The 19,108-nt window shown below is 37.8% G+C and overlaps 2 protein-coding genes and 1 pseudogene across 3 annotated transcripts; 2 read left to right on the top strand and 1 right to left on the bottom strand.

Annotated features, from left to right (window-relative positions):
- Positions 1-2,008: 2,008 nt before the first annotated feature.
- On the top strand, positions 2,009-6,568 carry LOC126608565 (probable RNA-dependent RNA polymerase 1). The gene is made up of 5 exons (XM_050276514.1): positions 2,009-2,203; positions 2,350-2,878; positions 3,266-5,094; positions 5,218-5,368; positions 5,519-6,568. Exons 1-5 carry the CDS (start codon positions 2,079-2,081, stop codon positions 6,293-6,295), a joined length of 3,411 nt encoding a protein of 1,136 aa, XP_050132471.1. The 5' UTR covers positions 2,009-2,078; the 3' UTR covers positions 6,296-6,568.
- A 2,059-nt stretch (positions 6,569-8,627) lies between these two features.
- Positions 8,628-14,929, top strand: LOC126608235 (probable RNA-dependent RNA polymerase 1). Of its 2 annotated transcripts, none has more exons than XM_050276086.1 (5): positions 8,628-9,582; positions 10,389-10,936; positions 11,256-13,096; positions 13,526-13,676; positions 13,882-14,929. In XM_050276086.1, exons 2-5 carry the CDS (start codon positions 10,421-10,423, stop codon positions 14,716-14,718), a joined length of 3,345 nt encoding a protein of 1,114 aa, XP_050132043.1. In that variant the 5' UTR covers positions 8,628-9,582; positions 10,389-10,420; the 3' UTR covers positions 14,719-14,929. The 2 variants fall into 2 exon arrangements, with proteins under 2 accessions (XP_050132043.1, XP_050132044.1); XM_050276087.1 differs by having other exon boundaries at positions 9,571-9,673.
- A 272-nt stretch (positions 14,930-15,201) lies between these two features.
- On the bottom strand, positions 15,202-17,681 carry LOC126607742 (loganic acid O-methyltransferase-like; annotated as a pseudogene).
- Positions 17,682-19,108: the final 1,427 nt, after the last annotated feature.

Raw genomic sequence — 19,108 nt, 5'->3', positions numbered from 1 at the left:
ATTGATGAGCTCTTTGATTAAGAAGGCTTTCTTGGTTGGGGTCTTCTTCTTAAACAATGACTCAAGCTTCGTCCAAAACTCGCGGGCATTGGTTTCATTAGACACATGGTGAAAAACACTATCGTCCACCCATTGTCTAATTGTGCTAATAGTCTTGCGATTCATCTTCTTTCACTCGACATCGGACATGCTCTTGGATTTAGCGGCATCTCCTTCAATTGGCTCATGCAGATCCTTGCAATAGAGAATGTCCTCCATCCTTGGCTTCCATGTTACCCAGTTGGAGTTAGTGAGTTTGATCATAGTGCCACTTCCTTCCATCTCGTAGTATGAGCCAACCGGGCTCTGATACCACTTGTTAGGAATGTCGGTACTACAAGATAGAACTTTCTAGCTTATGCATGCACTCCACCGACATGCATATTTGAACCAAATTTTTCTAGTTCCTTGGCATTTGATAAGATGCTAGAATTTTCTAGCATCCATCCTTTATGATGGGCTGATCCTTTAATGTCTTTCATCATGGGCTGGACCCATGGTATACCAACAACTCTAACATTAATTTTCTTGCCAACATTATAAAACATAGTGCAAAAAAACATAAAGCGACATATAGTTTATGAAGAGTTACATTTTTTAGAGAATCGCATAACGTTTCTCATCTCAAAAACTCAGCCCTAGCTGTTTTATCACTAACCCTAAACCTTCTACATCAATTGCACCGGCGAGTTTGTTTCGACGACTTTCTGCACAAATTCCACCGACGAGTTCTCTTGAGTTTGATCATCGCAATAGAACAAGGAAAAAGCCTGTGTGGTGGTTTGTCCGCTGTTCCACTGGGGAGTACCCACTCGAAGCTCCACCGGAAGTTTCAAAGGCTTCGCCGAAAGTCTTTGTTTATTTTTCTTGATTGATATTGTAAGTTGATATACTACCTTTGGCAAATTCAATTATCAATCTTTTTTATTGTCTACGGCTATTCCAAGCCGAGCAGTAACACTTCTGTCCGTAATCGATCTTTCTAATTTAGATCGAGGCGACAAAAGGACAAAAATACTGTTTTTGATCTGCGGCCAATGTAATTTAGGCCGTGACAAAAATTGAAATAACAAATTTGTCCATATTCAATTAATTTTTTGATATGCAAGCCTATGTAATTTAGTTTGCGACGAAATTTGAATTAACAGACTCACTTGAGTATGTTTCTCTCTAGTCCAAACCTTGTTTAGCAAGGGAGCAAAGTACCCCCCATGTGAGATTCTAGAAGATTCTTAGCCAAAGCTTCTCCAAAGGGCCAAGTCAGCGAGTTATATTCTCTCTAGTCCAAACCTTGTTTAGCAAGGGAGCAAAGTACCCCTCATGTGAGATTTTAGAAGATTCTTAGCCAAAGCTTCTCCAAAGGGCCAAGTCCTCATGATTGGTCAACATAAATAAAAGTCCTCAAGGTAAACTTCACAGAAGGTTCTCAAATTTATTTAACGATGACACACTTTTTTATTTTTTGCACATTTTTTTTCATTCTAATTTTTTTTTCTTTTAATTTGCTCAACTTAAATGACTTGAAAATGAAATATCTGTCTAAATCATTTTTCTAACTACAAAATTTTAAAAATATTTAAAATACAAGTAGGTAGGTTTTTTTTTTTTTTTTTTTTTTGGGTCGACGAGTAGGTAGGTTTGATATACCCATTTTTTGTATATTCTTTTTGCATGTACGCATTCATTAACCATGTACGTACTAAATAAAAGTACAAGTAATGGTCGATGTAAAATAAATTGCGAGTAAAAAACTAAATAAATTGTGAGTAAAAAACTATATAATTGTGATTAACCCTTACACTCAAAACGTCGAGTTTCATTCACCCTCCACGATACAGTTTGATACCTGCTATTGCTGCGAAAGAGGGGATCGTTGACGCCTTGACCAAAAAGGAAAAGAGAAAAAAAGATAACTGCCATGGCAAGTTTTTCTTCCTCTCCTTCCTTTTCTTTTCTTTTCCCAACTTCAACTGCCATGACAAGTTATTCAAAGTCACTTCTATGCTTTTCACTTTCCTATCAGTATATATATCGACTTCATGAGCTTTGCTTCTTACAGAGCTTCAGTTGTTGGTAATAATATCAGTGCCTTCATTTCAAATTCAAGGTTATTTAGACACAGAGAACTGACATTGGGTGCTCTATCGATCGTGAGAGTGTATCAGTAAGTGCGTACTTTTGTGTGTCTGAATATTGTTACTCTTCTCATTTGACGCATTACTGATCATGTTGTTCGATTTCAAGTATTTTATGCAGAGATATATTGCAATAAGTTTATGGTTACTAACTTCAGTTTGTGGTCTGAAACAGCATAGTTTCTATCAACGCTAATCAATTCAACATGAGTCTTATGACAATTCAGTTGTATGGATTTTCCTCCGTCGAGTCTCCGGAAGAAGTGGCAGCGTTTCTGGAGGAATACACTGGACAAGGATCTGTTTCTGATGTAAAGGTTTTTCCCCCGAAAGACAGAAAATCAAGAGCGTCTGCCATAGTTGAGTTCACCCATGCAGAATCTGCTGATATAATAATCCCATTAGCTGAAGCGCGGCTCCTTTGGTATGACGAGGACTCTTATCTGAAAGCGAGAAAATGGAAGCCTGAACACTCCATTGAGCTTCTAAAGCTGCACTTCGGATGCCTGGTTTCCGAGGAACGCTTTTCTGTGCTGTGGACAACATCGGAAGTTCAAGTGAGTTTCTGGACGGAATTTAAGAATATGTTCTTGTTATTCTGTTATGATTCGGATGAATACAAGCTTGAGATCTCCGCTGAAAGTATTAGCAAGATTGAGCTGCATTGTCCGCATGGCCAGCTTCGAAAGTTTCTTCTAATCCAGGTTTGTCTGACAAAATTTTCTCGCTTTGCTTCTTCATTGTAAACTTATAAGCGTATAGTTGTGACTTGTGATCTGTGATTCACTACATGATTTAGCTATTGATCATAGTTCATAAGCTAGTTAGTTTAAATGCTTAATTCAACCATTTTCGTACATCGAACAAGAACAAAACTTAGCCGATCATCATTTTGACTTATGTACTAGTGCCTCCTGCATAATAGCATTACATCTGATCTCATACTTCATTGCTTCAGCACGAAGAATTTGACTGTTAAATGTTGAAACAAAATGATATAGTCCTTAAAGATGGCAGAATTTTCTATGTTATATGTGGCATTTGGGAAAATTGCCTAATATTTTGTTTTCGTTTCTTCTTTCTCTTGCTAGTTACTTGGTGCCCCTCGGATTTTGAAGCAAGTTTCTGACCGAAACTGGGTGCGTGAAGTTGACTTCACTCCATCTTGCTGCATTGGCCAATCTTCTGCCGTATGTTTGGAACTTCCATATGATTCTGTGCTTCCAAATTTACGCGATAGTTTTCTTCATTACCAAGAAAATGAAGGACGCTTTGCTCTGGAGATGGGTAATGCCTTCTCCCGTAATTCAGATCTTGTACCAATTGTTGGTCCGCCAGTGGGCATTAACTTGCCATACAAAATCCTGTTCAAGATAAATTCCTTGGTTCAGCATGGATGTGTTCCAGGGCAAGCTCTTGATGCTATGTTTTATAGGCTCGTTGATCCAAGCACAATAAGAATTGAACACATAGAGTGTGCCCTGGACAAACTGTTCTGCTTGAAAGCGCGCTGCTATGATCCCGTGAGTTGGCTTTGTGATCAATACAGAGAGTACATGGCCTACAAGAGAATTCCAGAGTCGCCTGCTATTTCTTTAGATGATGGGATGGTGTATGTGCACAGGGTTCAAGTCACACCATCTAAAGTATATTTCTGTGGTCCTGAGGTAAATCTTTCCAACCGTGTTCTACGAAATTACCCTCAAGATATTGATAATTTTCTTCGTGTCTCCTTCGTGGATGAGGACTTGGGTAAGTTGCTTCGGAAAGATTTGTGCCCGCGCACAAATTGTCACACTTCTGCAGATGAGGAAAGGAGAACTAGAGTTTATGAAAGGATACTTTTTACTCTAACAAATGGAATAGTCATTGGTGACAAGAAGTTTGAGTTCCTTGCCTTCTCATCAAGTCAATTACACGAGCATTCGGTGTGGATGTTTGCGTCAAGAAGTCAGCTCACCGCACAAGACATCAGAAACTGGATGGGGGACTTCAGCAACACCAGAAATGTGGCAAAGTATGGTGCTAGGTTGGGCCAGGCTTTCAGCTCTTCCCGGGAGACTTTTAGTGTCGGCAAGGATGAAATTGAACTCATTCCTGATGTAGAAATCAGAAGAGGCCGAGTCAAATATTGTTTCTCCGATGGAATTGGGAAGATATCTGCTGAATTTGCCGAAAAGGTGGCAAGAAAGTGTGGGATCGGTTCTACTCCATCAGTGTTTCAAATTCGTAGAGGTGGCTATAAAGGCGTCGTGGCAGTTGATCCGACATTGTCAAAGAACTTGGCTTTGAGAGAGAGCATGTGCAAGTACCAATCCGAAAACACAGCGCTAGATGTTCTCCAGTGGAGCAGGAACCAGCCTTGTTTCCTCAATCGTCAACTGATCACCCTTTTGTCCACGCTCGGAGTCCCGGATTATGTTTTTCAGAAAAAGCAAAACCAGGATTTGAAGAAACTGCAAGGTGTTCTAACTGACCCTTTAAGAGCACTGGAAGCACTTGAAACGATATTTCAAGGGGAGGCCACAGACGTTTTGAAGGAAATGCTTTTGAGTGGTTACAAGCCAGATGCGGAGCCATTTCTGTCATTGATGCTGCAAGCATTCTGTGCATCTAAGCTTGTGGAATTGCGAACCAAAACAAGGATATTTGTTCCAAAGGGAAGATTGTTGTTGGGATGTCTAGATGAAACCAAAACATTGAAATATGGTCAGGTGTTTGTGCGATGCTCTCCCTCTGCGATCTCAAGTGGCGCTGGCAGCACTACTACAAGCGAAGACAATTTTACTGCGGTGGGGAAAGTTGTAGTTGCTAGAAACCCCTGTTTACACCCGGGAGATGTTCGCGTTCTTACAGCTGTGGACGTGCCCGCATTGCACCACATGGTGGATTGTGTAGTTTTTCCGCAAAAAGGAAAGAGGTATGTAACTTTCTCAAATCTTGTAGTATATGAAATAAATTTTTTTTGTTTCTGATTGCGTCTGCATATCAGTGTTCCTTTGTTCGACAATAATTTGTTGCCTATTCTTTTTTGTTGAACTAGACCTCATCCTGATGAATGCGCGGGAGGAGATTTAGATGGAGATCCTTACTTTGTTAGTTGGGACTCTGATCTAATTCCACGTCGGACAATTGAACCGATGATTCATACCCCAGCACGAACTATTGAATTGGATCATGAAGTTACAATGGAGGTATTACTCAATTTATCAAGTACAGTGCAGCTTATCAGACTTCAAAACATATTCTGTTTCGGCCTTTTTTATAGGAAACGATATTCATTAGATGAATCGCGATTCTGCCTTTTTCATTCAGCGTTTGGTGTTCTGTTGTGTTTGTTACAGGAGGTTGCAGAGTCGTTTACAAACTACATAGTGAATGACACTTTAGGGATCATTTCAAATGCACATGTTGCCTTCGCAGACAGAGATTCAAACAAGGCCATGAGTCATCGATGTATTAAGCTCGCCAAGCTCGGTTCCTATGCTGTTGACTCTCCAAAAACCGGCATGGTAGTGGAAGTGCCGCGCTGGCTACGTGCCAAACAATACCCAGATTTCATGGAAAAGGTTGACAAACCTATGTACAAGTCCAGGCGTGTGATTGGGAAGCTTTTCCGGCAGGTGAAGAATGTTGAGCTTACATCACATTCGCATTCAAGCTCAATTAAATCCTTCACCGCGGAAGTGGCTTCGAAGTGCTATGATCCCGACATGGAGGTAGATGGATTCGAAGATTACATCGATGATGCCATCAACTACAAAAGGGAGTACGACTACAAGCTGGGAAATTTGATGGATTACTACGGCATCAAAACTGAAGCAGATATACTAAGTGGGAACATCACTTCAGCGTCGAAATTTTTCAAAAAGGACGTGGAGTCAATTAATTTCGCCGTAAGGTCACTGATAAAGGAAGCTAGGACCTGGTTCAGTGCGACGCAGTCGGATTCCAGCACTGATACCGATGATGTATGTGCAGCGAAAGCATCAGCTTGGTACCATGTTACGTATCATCCTGGTTACTGGGGTCGCTGCAACAAGGGAATGGAAAGGGATCATTTCCTCAGCTTTCCGTGGTGTGTTTTCGACAAGATCCTCCAGATCAAGAGGCACAAATAAGAACGAGGAATTCCTTACCTATGTGTTATCGTAGCGGTACACTTGACAATGTCGGAATCATGTGTTTGGCGGGAAATTGAAAGAGGGGTCTTAGGTAGTAGTGTGTTTTGCCTTATGAATATGTTGTTATGTTTTGTTTAAGTTTGTTATATTTAAGTATGACTGTCAAGGGTGCTAGTTCCTTCGTCATTTGCCTCGGTTTATTTTAATTAACTTCTGATGATTGTAATTACACTGTAATTGGCATTTCTAATTTTCATCTACATTTCGATATTTACAATCCTGTAAACGCTATATGCATGCCTGTATAGTGATGAGTCGAATTTGTTCTACTCTCGAAATAATAATAAATATAGGTCATTTGCATATAGTTTTTAAGATTAACAGACAATTTAGTAAATATAATTTTTTATCTCTAAGTGAAACGTAAATTTAACTCATTTCAACGAAGAGTTCGATGCAACTTCTTGGATTGGATACTGCTAGTCTAGTAGGGAGGTGCACACTGAATTGCTCCTTGGAAGTCCTTGCTTGGGAAGTTCGGTATCCGTCGTCTTCGATGTCACTTTATGGAGTCCAATCTATCACTTCACTATACGCCCAAAAAGAAAATAGTAGGCACAAGACGACAAAACTAGTATTTGGATGTTTCTGTAATTTTCATATATGGTTCTCCCGGGGTGGGGGTGCTTCCTTGATTTACTTATCTCAATAAAATCTATAATTGGTTTGAAAACGTCTTGAGATTCAGGTAATTGCCGATGGTATAACTAGTAAATATGTTCCTCCTCATGTCAACATATTTTATTGTCTAAGGGTAATTACACTTATTTGTTTTTTTAGTACAAGTAGTTACTGAGTTTGCTATAACTTTTTATTATCGTCCGACCGTTACAGAGGTCTTTGCTTTTGTTCAATATGTTATGACTGAAGTTAATTTTGGTTGGTTAATCCGATCAGTTCATCGATGGTCGGCAAGTATGATGGTCCTAATGATGATCCTGCATGTATTTTGCGTGTATCTCACCATCAACTTTAAAAAACCTTGTGAATTGACTTGGGTTACATGTGTGGTTTTAGGTGTATTGACCGCATATAACTGGTTATTCCTTACCTCGGGACCAAATTGGTAATTGTAAACGAATTTTAGACCCTATGTCTCATGCAACACGTATTGAGTTTTATTCTTAGTTCTGATAAATCACATAACGTTGATAAAAAAGAGGCTAAAGTGCACTTATGAGTCTTGGCTTTTTTGAAAAATGACTAAAATTGAGCGATAGAAGTAAAATTAACTCTCAACTAAAAATAGTATTTTACTAGTGTTAGTGAAAGTAAAAGTAAAATTTGATAATTACTAAAGAGGTTTCTTCTCTTGTCCTAATTCCCGGAGGAGGAAGGAGAAGAAACGTTTCATTCCTTTTACAACAAGGAACCCGACTCCAAGTCGGAATCGGCGATCACAATATAAAGCAAAGGACGCACCACCTCCTATTACTACAACCATCAGATAGTCTCTTCAAACTAACGAAGCAGAAGGGGCGTTAGTTTTTGTACAATACGTCGTTAGTTTCGAGCTATCTAGGGTTCCACCACCATGTCCACCACCGCCGAGTCAAAATCTAGGTGCTGCGTTTATATAGGTAATTTGGAGGAGTGAGTGAGCGAAAAAGCTGTCTACGATATATTAATTCAGGCAGGGAGGGTGGTCAACCTGCACATTCCTCGGGACAAAGAAACCGACAGACCTAAAGGTTACGCATTTGCAGAATACAAGTCCGACGAGATTGCTGAGTATGCTGTTAGGCTCTTCGCTGGTCTTGTCACTCTCTTCAACCGGACACTCAAGTTTTCTATCTCTGGCCAACACAAGAAGCCCTCGCATGCTGCTGGTCTTGTGACGACGTCCATATCCAATTTTCCTCACACACGCAAACTGAGCTACTCTCCTCCTGTTTGTAACTCTAGGTCACGCCGGTGCGATACGAGCACCACCACAACTCTGTCTCAATTTCACAACCTGCATATGGTGGATTTTCTCACAAAAGACTTCGGTGTAATTAGGAATTGTTCTGTCAAGTTTTAGGTGTGGGATTACATTTTTCAACAATATTTAGTACGAAGATAAATATGTGTTAAATATTTTCCACGTGTAATAGTTCAGATACGTAATCAATTTAGTCTACATCTAGGTTATGCACGCTCTTTGTTTTTGTTGTTTTCTTAGCAAACTTCTTCTTTAGGTGAAACATTTATAGCAATTTTTAAGACTTATTTGAAAATATTTTTAAAACAACTAAAAGCACTTTAAATGAATTTTTTTTTTTTAATACCAATATTTAACAAAAATGCCGGCATGTCGTTCCAATTCCTTCCCAAGCATGTTATCAGTTTCTGTGAGGACTTAAAGTCAATCCCTCACTTTTGCGGGTCCCCAATTACCCTTCTTTCCGTAAAAAAAATTTGCAAATTTTCTTGAAAGTGATTGTTCAATTAAATTCCTTGAAATTTTGAACCGATAATATTTTTGGGCCCCCGTCTTATTGTTTTTGTCCGGATTTTAACATAAGGTTTGCTTTTTATTTAATTTATGTACTCAGTTTTTATTATGAGAAAATATTATTAAATCGTAGTATTATAAATTTAAAGTTATTTTTTTATCAAATAATATTATGTATATTCAGAGAGAGAAAGTAGTTTTAATCTTATAATAGACTAGTAATATTATGATTTAAATTCGTATTTGACAAGTATTGAACCTAAAACCTCTTACTTACAAGTAAAAAAAAATAATACTAAACTGTAGTACTAAATGACAATCTAAGACCACTTTTGAAACGAGGAGGATTCTCTCCCCTTATAATCTCTCTCCCTTTCCCTCCCCTTCTATTTGAACAGTTATGATTAAGTCACGTCAATATCTTATATTGATTTTGTTATAGAGATAATAAGATAAAAAATAATGTATGAGAAGAGGGAAGGAAAATGAATGAGAATAGAAGGGGAGAAAATCTTATTTTCCTTTTTCTGAAAACCAAAGTAGCAGAAAGACCTACATTGAGTCCTACAATGCTAGGCATGACCACATCAGTTGCCTGGATCATTAGATTTTTGTTTCAAGGATATTAGCCAGAAAAATAATAAATATACTGATTTGTCCACTTAAAGAAAAAAAAAACATTTATTTTCGCTGATACCGGCAGTGGTCGGGGAGGGCGAGAGTGACTAGGGATTGACAACGAACAGCATCTGTGTGTGTATCCTTGCTAGTTGCTGTTTTCTTTAAGGTAATTTTCTCTCCTGTTCGGTCTCTCTAGCTTTTCTTCTCTCTTCTGTTTCACTCTTTGATCTGTTCGTTTCCTGCATCAATGAAACAATGTGAGTTAATTTTCTCAGCAATTTTTGCTTTTTTATTGTCTTCTCTGTCATGAGGCATCAAATTATTGGATTTGTTGTTGCTGTAATTCTTGTTTGATGAAGCTTTTGTGCAGCTAAGGTTTCTTTATCTGTGTCCTTCACTCTTCCTGCATCACTGGAACAATATTTCGAATTTTTTTTAATAAATTTAGGATCGGTAACTTCTTTGGTTGTGTTGGGTAATTTGTGTTTACTTTAGTTCAATGAAAAATCTCTACTTTTTGTGTGTATGGTTATCAAGCATGTCTCTTGATCTCTCAAGTCTGAACTGCAAGTGAAGTGCATAACAAAAGGGTCTGTTTTTTTTCTTTTGGGGTTGTTTTAATTTCTAGCTTTGTTGGGTAAAATTATCATTTTGTTCTTGTTTTTGGCTAGGAATTGAACCCTGGACGTATCATAATCCTAACCCGTTACCCCGCCATCCCTTGCTCCCAAGGGCGGCTTATTATCACTTGAAGCAAAAATCATGTGTTTACTTTTTATCTAGTTTGTTTGTTGCTCGTAATTACCGTAGCTCAATAATTTCAGTTGCGTTATACCTTTTGATATTTCTTTTTTTTTTCCTTGAGCTGTTCTTGGATTCATAAAGACTTTATGGTTATTGGTTTCTGAAGTTCCATGACTCTACTAGTGCATTCCACTCTTGTGTATTTCTAAGCCTGCAATAATTTGGCAGCATAAATGCAGTGAAGAAATTCACATGATAAGATGGGTAAGACGATACAGTTGTTTGGATTCCCTTCTGGTGCATCTGCAGAAGCTGTTTTTGAATGGCTGGAGAGAAAAACTGGAAAAGGATCTGTTTATGCTATGAGATACAGACCAGCCAACAATTCAAGGAGATATTATGCTATTATTCAGTTTGAAACCGCCAATGATGCTGAGTTTATTAATTCCTTGGCCGACACTGGAAACCTGTGGTATGAGAGAAGCTATCTGAAGTCCCGGAAGATGGATCATGATATTGTACCAAAGCCAAGAACCGCTTTGCACAGTCTGCAAAATCTAGGATTGTATTTTGGTTGCAAGACCGGAAAAGAAGAGCTATCTTATTTTTGGTGTTCGGACAATGTTTCAGTGGACTTTGGGATTAGAATACAGAAATTAATTTGTCTTCTGAAATATGATGAGGTGGAATATAAGCTTGAACTTTCCTACGAGAACATTTGGCAGACTGAGTTGTATAGTCCACGTGGTCACACTGCTAAGAAACTTCTGTTTCAGGTACCTGTTTTCTTTCAGTTAATGTTGGTATCAAAATGATTTTCTTGTTCCAATATTTCTTGTCATTCATCTAATCCTTTTATGTTTAAGATTGGATAACTTTGTATCATCTACATGTTGAATTTGCTAATCAATGTATGCAATCTTTGTATGTTTAAGGTCTAAAGAAACTGAGGTTTGTTGTCAAAGCATGTTTGGTCCTTTATCTTTTTTGCCGTGTATTTGAAACATCTCATGCGGAGTACTATAATTGGAAAAAATGTTATATCTTCTCGTCTTTGAAGCAAAGATTCTTACTGAATTTACCTCCTATTATTAGTTATTGGGAGCGCCTCGGATTTTCGAGAAAGAAGCAGACTCTTCAGGACAAGCATATGAAGACCCTTTTCAGAACTATTGCAGGGAAACCCCTGATGACCAATGGATCCGAACAACTGATTTCACTCCATCGTACGCTATTGGGCAGTCTTCTGTATTATGCTTGGAGCTTCCTTATGGTCTCCAACTTCCAGATTTTGGAGAAAACTTTCCCGGGTACAAAGGCATTGTAAGGGACCTTGTCACGGAGTTATGTCCCCCTTTTTCTTGCTCGGATCTGGGAGCCATGGTTTGCCCTCCTGAATGTGTTGGTGTTCCATATGATATCTTGTTTAAGGTAAACTCCCTGGTTCAGCAAGGGTGGCTTCCTGGGCCAAAACTTGGTGATAATTTTTTTGAGTTGGTTGATGCACGCAAAAGAGACCTTGCATGCATAGAGTATGCTCTAGATAAATTATACAATTTAAGAGATAGCTGTTATGAACCTTCAATGTGGCTTGAGGAGCAGTATATGAAGTACCGCAGATTGAAGAAAACTCCAAAATCACCAGTAATATCCTTAGATTCTGGGTTGGTGTATGTTCGTAGAGTCCAGATCACATCATGTCAAATACATTATTGTGGTCCTGAAGTCAATATCTCAAATCGTGTACTACGCAATTACCCAATGGATACTGATAACTTCATTCGTGTTTCATTTGTTGGAGAGGAGCTTGCAAAAATTTATTCGGCAGATTTGTCTCCTCGTAAGTCCACTACAAATCAGGATAGGAAAACCAAATTCTACATGAGGATTCTTTCTATTCTCAGAAATGGCATAGTAATTGGTGAAAAGAAATATGAATTTCTTGCATTCTCGTCGAGCCAATTGCGGGAGAATTCTATGTGGATGTTTGCTTCAAGGTGGGGACTTACAGCTGATGATATAAGAGAGTGGATGGGAGATTTTTGTCATATAAAAAATGTGGCAAAGTACGCTGCTAGATTGGGTCAATCTTTTGGTTCGTCCACTGAAACTTTGACTGTGGCCAAACATGAAATTGAAGTTATTCCCGACATTGTCCATGATAAATATGTCTTCTCTGATGGGATTGGGAAAATATCTGCTGATTTTGCTAAGAAAGTGGCCTTAAAATGTGGCTATAAAGGGTTTACTCCATCTGCCTTTCAGATTCGATATGGTGGTTACAAAGGTGTGGTGGCCATTGATCCAACTTCATCAATGAAATTATCATTAAGGAAGAGTATGTCCAAGTATGAATCAGAAAACACAAAGTTGGATGTATTAGCATGTAGCAAGTATCAGCCTTGTTTTCTGAACCGCCAGTTGATAACTCTTTTATCTACCCTTGAGGTTCCAGATCTTGTTTTCATGAAAAAACAAAGGGCAGCTGTACAACAACTGAATGCTATATTGACTGACCCACTAAAAGCACAGGACGCTTTGGATTTGATGTCTCCAGGAGAGACTACTAACATCCTGAAGGAATTGCTCACATGTGGTTATAAACCTGATGTTGAACCATTCCTTTCAATGATGCTGCAAACATTTCGGGCATCAAAGTTGCTAGATTTGCGGCTGAAAACAAGAATCTTTATTCCAGATGGACGAGCAATGATGGGATGTCTAGATGAAACCGGAACATTGGAATATGGAGAGGTGTTTGTGCAATTATCTGGTAACAGACATCCTGGAAGTGCCTCAAACCATATTGAAGGAAAGGTAGTTGTTGCAAAGAACCCTTGTTTACACCCTGGTGATGTACGTGTTTTAAAGGCTGTGAATGTGCCGGAGTTGCACCATATGGTGGATTGTGTAGTTTTTCCACAAAAAGGATCAAGGTAAGAAACATATTTTTGTTCTTCTACAACATTGAATCACGAGGTCTTGACTCTTAAATTTAGTTCACAAATATCCAATGTCTTTATTGGTTTGCAAAGATTAGCAGAAATCATGACCACATACTTCGATTAAATTCATTAGTGTTATATCTTCCAGTTAACATGCTTATAACCATTGTGTACTTCAGTCATCTAATGCAACCTGTTGTGGATATCATTCAGCATGAGATAAATCACATATTGTTAAGCCTTTGGTTGACAACTTAAGTTCCTTACTTCGTAGATGCTATTTGTTTCGAAATTTGCTGGACTTACTCTGTGGATGCTATTTATTATAATTTCTTAAGTTCCTTACTTACACTGCATGATCGATAGAAAAACTTATGCTTAAACATGGCTTAATGATTGACAACTTATTTACAATGGTAGGCCTCATCCAAATGAATGTTCAGGAAGTGATCTCGATGGAGATATCTACTTTGTCTGTTGGGACCAAGAATTGATTCCTCGGAGACAAATCCAACCTATGGATTATACCCCAGCACCAAGTATGGAATTGGATCATGACGTCACAATGGAGGTAATGAATACTGGAATCTTTTAATGGCTATACAACATCACATTGGTTAGTAAATGATACTCCCTCCACAAATCCTTCAAAACATTGGACTAATGGCTTGAATCTTCATGCATCTCCTGATGTCTTTGCACTTCAGCGATTCAAATTTAATTCACTTTCCCGTTCTTGTCTCCTTTATACTTGTTTTCATTTTTTCTTTGTCCAGGAAGTTGAGGAATATTTTGTGAACTACATGATCAACGATAGCTTGGGCATAATTGCCAATGCCCACACTGTTTTTGCAGACAAAGATCCTTTAAAAGCAATGAGCGAACCATGTAAAGAGCTTGCAAAGCTGTTTTCAATTGCCGTCGACTTTCCAAAAACTGGTGTACCAGCTGTAATACCTGCACATCTATATGTCAAGGAATTTCCAGATTTCATGGAAAAACATGACAAGCCCACCTATCAATCATGCAATGTGATCGGAGCGCTATTTCAAGAGGTGAAAGACATTGCGCCTCATGACAGCTCTATCAGATCCTTCACTCGTCAAGTGGCAAAGCAGTCATACGACCCTGACATGGAAGTTGATGGCTTTGAGGATTACATTGAAGATGCTATCTATTACAAAGGCAATTATGATTACAAGTTGGGAAATCTGATGGACTATTATGGGATCAAGACAGAGGCTGAAATACTTAGTGGGAGTGTTATGAGAATGTCAAAATCTTTCACTAAGAGGAGGGATGCAGATTCTATAAACATGGCTGTGAGATCGTTGAGGAAGGAAGCTCGGGCATGGTTCAATGAGAAGGGAACAGGTCTAGATTCCAGAGCTGATGATGTATACGCAAAAGCTTCAGCTTGGTACCATGTCACATATCATCCTGATTATTTTGGCACATACAATGAGGGGCTGAATCGTGACCATTTCATCAGCCTTCCGTGGTGCGTTTATGACAAGCTCGTCGTCATCAAAAAAGATAAGGCAAGTATGAGAAGGTCTCTACACATGTCATCTCTAGAACGCCAATTCCGGAGTGGGTTGCATTTGAGTTGAGAAAGTTGAAATATTTGATATTTGTTTCTTGATGATGGGGTAACCTCTCAACAAAGATGAAATCAAAGTTAAATTATTTATGCTGATGGTAAAACTTTTGAGGACATCAGCTTGTTGTATAGTAGATTGATCATCGGTTTCTTGTTTCTGACACTTGAAAGTTGGTTTGAAAGCTCACAATTGCTAACCGATTGCCCTTATTCTGAGCTCACTTATTCTGATCTTAGCTATTTTGTATATGTTATTACTATGTTTGAATGTGCTAATTTGGTTGATTTGTGCTTTCGTTGGCAATGCATTGAAATTTAAATTGTGCTATTGCTCCCCATTGAATATGGCAAGCACTAACCATTACCTTTTTAATGTTATTCCTGACGTGTGTCTGAAGAAAATTTAAAATATAGACTACAAACCACTCTTCTGGGATAATTTAATTTCTTGAATAAAACGAAGCTAGTAACATGAATTTCTAGTTTTAGCGAGTCATATACGCTTGAGAAGAGCAAGCAACTGAGTTTTCTCGCCGCATCTTGAGTTTATGAGGTCGGAAATGTCTACAAGTTTATTGATCAATCTTCCGAACATTTCATCCATAACCCCACTTCCAAAATGGCATTCCCTCCATTGCAGCTCTCATATGCCTCACCCAAACTGGAATGTCAACTGGACCCTTCATCCATGCTGATTGGTTTGACGACTCCATTCTTTCGATCCTGAAACACCCGTTTTTCTCCACTATCTCCTCCATCTCCTCTACAGAGGCTGCATAATATGGCAAGTTGAAGGAATCCACTTTACTCTCTTCAATTATTCCCTACATATGGAAGGAAACGAAATGCATCATATTCCCAACATTAATTAATTTATGCAATTGTTGTTTTCTAGTGATGTTTCTTTTAACTATATAGTATATGTTTTTCTTATATGAAAGCTATTTGATGAAGTTTGTGGTCAAACACTTGTTTTATATATATTTTAAAACACACTCTTCTTTGAGAAAGAAAAAAAAGGGGAAAATATATGATTTTGTATCAATAAAAAATATAAATATTTCATTAAAAATTAATAAACAAATAATAAATGACAGTAAACGTGTTTCGTTGTCATTTTATTTTCGTTCCTTTTCAATTAATTTGTGCAAAAAAAAAAAGATGTGCATAAATCACTTCTCTATGTGAAATTGTACTATTTTTTTCCATTAATTATGTTCTTAACACACATATCAAAATTAATTATTGGTAACTTTCAATGGAAACTATAGGAGGTAATAAGCAGAGCCGGCCCTGAGGGTGTTGAACAGGTGCCACCGTACAGGGCCCCCGATTCGGGAGGGCCCCTAAATTTTCATTACATGTATTCAAATGCATATAAAATAGATTAGATGCAAAAGATAATATTATATGTGGTTCTAGCACAAGCGGTTCTTTCTTATTGCCCATGTGCTGGGTTTGAATTCCAGTGATATTGTTTTGTTATATTTTAAGCTTTTGCAAATTTGGGTTTGAATCCCAATGATATTGTTTTGTTATATTTTAAGCTTTTGCAAATTTGTAAAAAGGAGATAACAAAAAGGCATTCAACGTGTATCGAACTCAGGACCTTTGAAGGTAAGGAAAAACACCTAGCTGATCAAACAATTTTTTTTTGTTGTAGTAACTTATAATATTTTAGTTTTATATATGAAAAAATTGAAAAAAAATAATAATAAAAAAATATAACATTAAAAAAAATGAAAGACCTCCATCTAAGTTTTGCCCAGGCCCCTCAATACTCAGTGTCGGCCCTGGTAATAAGTAATGAGTTATATACCTCTTTCGCCATATCCATGAGGACGGACGATAAAGAATCGTACCACATACCCGTTGGAAGTTCTGAATAAGGCATCCCTTTGGGTGTTGCAGTCAAGATCATTACCATCATTCCCTTAGGCACAAGCTCTTTGGCCCTAGCATTCAGAAAATTCGCCATGTCCTCGGCAAACTGCGACGCATAAACCTCAACTACTTCATCCGGTGCACTTGTGTAGTGAATCCTGCCCTTGTTCCAGGCCGGAGAGGCCTTGTTTTGCAATAATTCCGGCGACTTGGAGATCCGGTGGAGACATAATGAAGAATGTACAAAGTGAATAGACGAGTCGGGAAACAACCGGAGATGGAAAGAACCGGGCACGCCGGCTGCAAAGTATTGCATGTCTTGTGGAAGAGTGGTGAAGAGGGTGTTGAAGTCATTCGACTCTAGGTCGTTAAAGAAGACTTGAAATTCTGGGATTTGATCATCATGGGGACATGGTTGGGATAATTGGGATTTGTATTTGCGTTACATGGCTTCTAGTATATCATGAATTATCATGAAAGTGTTTGGTCCGGTGGAACATCCCAAGTCCGCAACATGAATGGTGTTTGAAGAGGAGGAGAGCTTTTTCATATCAAGCTTCTGCTCAATTTCCTCGATGATTTTTCCCTTCTCAAGTCCAGCAGATAGTTTCTGCAAAAATTATTGGTTCAATTAAGCTAATTTGATTACTTAATTACAATTTTTAATGTGATTGTGTATGAATCCAAGGACAAAATTGTTTTGTTCTAATAACTAGTTAATTATCTGGAATAGTTGGGAACAATCAATTTGTCCATCCAGCACTGGATAAAATATGTACTGATTCGCTACCCTTTCACCTCAAACAAAAAATAAATAAAAAAGTCATCCCCTCATGGATGACATAGCTAGGATTTCATGCATCCGTGATATATATGCATCTATGTACCAAATAAATACATTGGCATATTACATACATAGGTATATACTATATATACCTGGTGGTAGGAGTTCCTGGAGTAGCTGTAATTTCCTTTTCCACCGTTCATAGGCAGCGAAACCGTGACCGGTTTTGCACTATTTTCACGATCTCCGTTGAGATTCACGGAAACAGCTGAAACCTGCGACGTTCCTTGGCCCCCTTCTGCCATATATCTAATTAGAAGCTTACAGAGGCAAGTAAATTTGACTTCTGAAGACTAACTAAGATCAGTAGGTGTGGACTTATAGAGAACAATTAAAGGCGTGAACAAATGCGCGCGCATGAAACGTGGTGCTACCACCACAGATGCATGTCTTATATCCTAGCTAGTTATAAACATACGATAATTATTTCAATTATATGTGAAATTGACATGCATGAATCCAAAGAAGGATGACTATTAAAGAAGGAGATGTGTGCTAATCAATTTAGTTAGAGCATTGTAATCTTTTTTTGATCTGCATGTAAATTCGGATCTCATTCTCTATAATTTAAATAAATTTAAAATAAGATGCTCGGCCATAAAAATATAAATAAGAACCAACTATTAGTTAAAAACTGTATCTATATTACGTATAAATAAGAATCAAAGCGTACGGATTTCACGTTGTGGTATATAATTTTCTCCACTTTGATTAGCTTTTTACCTCGACTTGTATAAAAGAAAAAAGCACTCTTCTCCTCCTTTGGCTTTTTTAATTTATCCTTCTCTTCCTCGCATGTCCTTCCTGCACGTTTGAAAAAGCCCAACTTTTCTCATCAACTGCAAAGTGTTCGATCTTTTATTTTAATTGACAAGGAATTCGGAAAAATGAATAAAACCAGTTTTATTATTCTCCTAGATGCAAATGATCAACAAATCATTTACTTAAACAAATTACATGTAATCCATATATGTAGGGCAAATCTTTTGCAGGGCCGTCCATATCAATTTATATAACGAGCATTTCGTATGCTTTGAGTTACGATTTCGATATTTTTATTAACGCTTATTATATTAACATCCCATAAATTATTACATAAATCTTACATATTTAATACATCCCATATTTGTTTTTTTTAATTAAAAATTATCTTAATACACCCCCCCCACATACTTCCCCATAATACCCTCACACCCCACATTCTTAATATACACCTTATATTTTCTATACACCTCACATTTCTTAAATCTTATAAAGATTTTAGTTTGGACAAAAAATGCCAACTAAAATTTTGACAAAAGATGCCGCATGGGATTTAAAGCATATGTGGGTTGTTTTCAATTCCACCATTTAAACCCATGTCGTCTGTTTTTAATATTTGGTGGTAATTGTAAGTGTTTAATTCTTCATGTAATCTCTGTGATCCCTAAAAGATGAATATGAACATAGAAGGTTGTATAACGCATCAAAAGTAAGATTAAATAATTATCGATGTCATCAAAATCACTAAAACAATAAATAATATGAAGTCTTACCTCATGTGAAACTTCCGAAACATCGATTTCGTGTTTCATTCGTCAAAAATAATTTTTCTCAATCAACATGTTTGTAGTTTCATTGGTTAGAGTTTTGTTCAACAATGGAGGGTCGGAAGGATTTTGATAATTGAAGA

The sequence above is a fragment of the Malus sylvestris genome, chromosome 16, assembly GCF_916048215.2.
Source record: "Malus sylvestris chromosome 16, drMalSylv7.2, whole genome shotgun sequence".
NCBI classification, from domain to species: domain Eukaryota; kingdom Viridiplantae; phylum Streptophyta; class Magnoliopsida; order Rosales; family Rosaceae; genus Malus; species Malus sylvestris.
Note: the sequence above shows the minus strand (reverse complement) of the source record. Positions and strands in the feature narration are given on the sequence as shown.

Bases quoted from the DNA above. Each gene is read 5' to 3' on its own strand.
- LOC126608565 (XM_050276514.1), top strand. From the start codon at position 2,079: ATGAGCTTTGCTTCTTACAGAGCTTCAGTTGTTGGTAATAATATCAGT. The intron at 2,879-3,265 runs GTTTGTCTGACA...TTCTCTTGCTAG, and splicing joins GAAAGTTTCTTCTAATCCAG to TTACTTGGTGCCCCTCGGAT. The intron at 5,369-5,518 runs GTATTACTCAAT...TGTTTGTTACAG, and splicing joins ATCATGAAGTTACAATGGAG to GAGGTTGCAGAGTCGTTTAC.
- LOC126608235 (XM_050276086.1), top strand. From the start codon at position 10,421: ATGGGTAAGACGATACAGTTGTTTGGATTCCCTTCTGGTGCATCTGCA. The intron at 10,937-11,255 runs GTACCTGTTTTC...TCCTATTATTAG, and splicing joins CTAAGAAACTTCTGTTTCAG to TTATTGGGAGCGCCTCGGAT. The intron at 13,097-13,525 runs GTAAGAAACATA...TTACAATGGTAG, and splicing joins TTTCCACAAAAAGGATCAAG to GCCTCATCCAAATGAATGTT.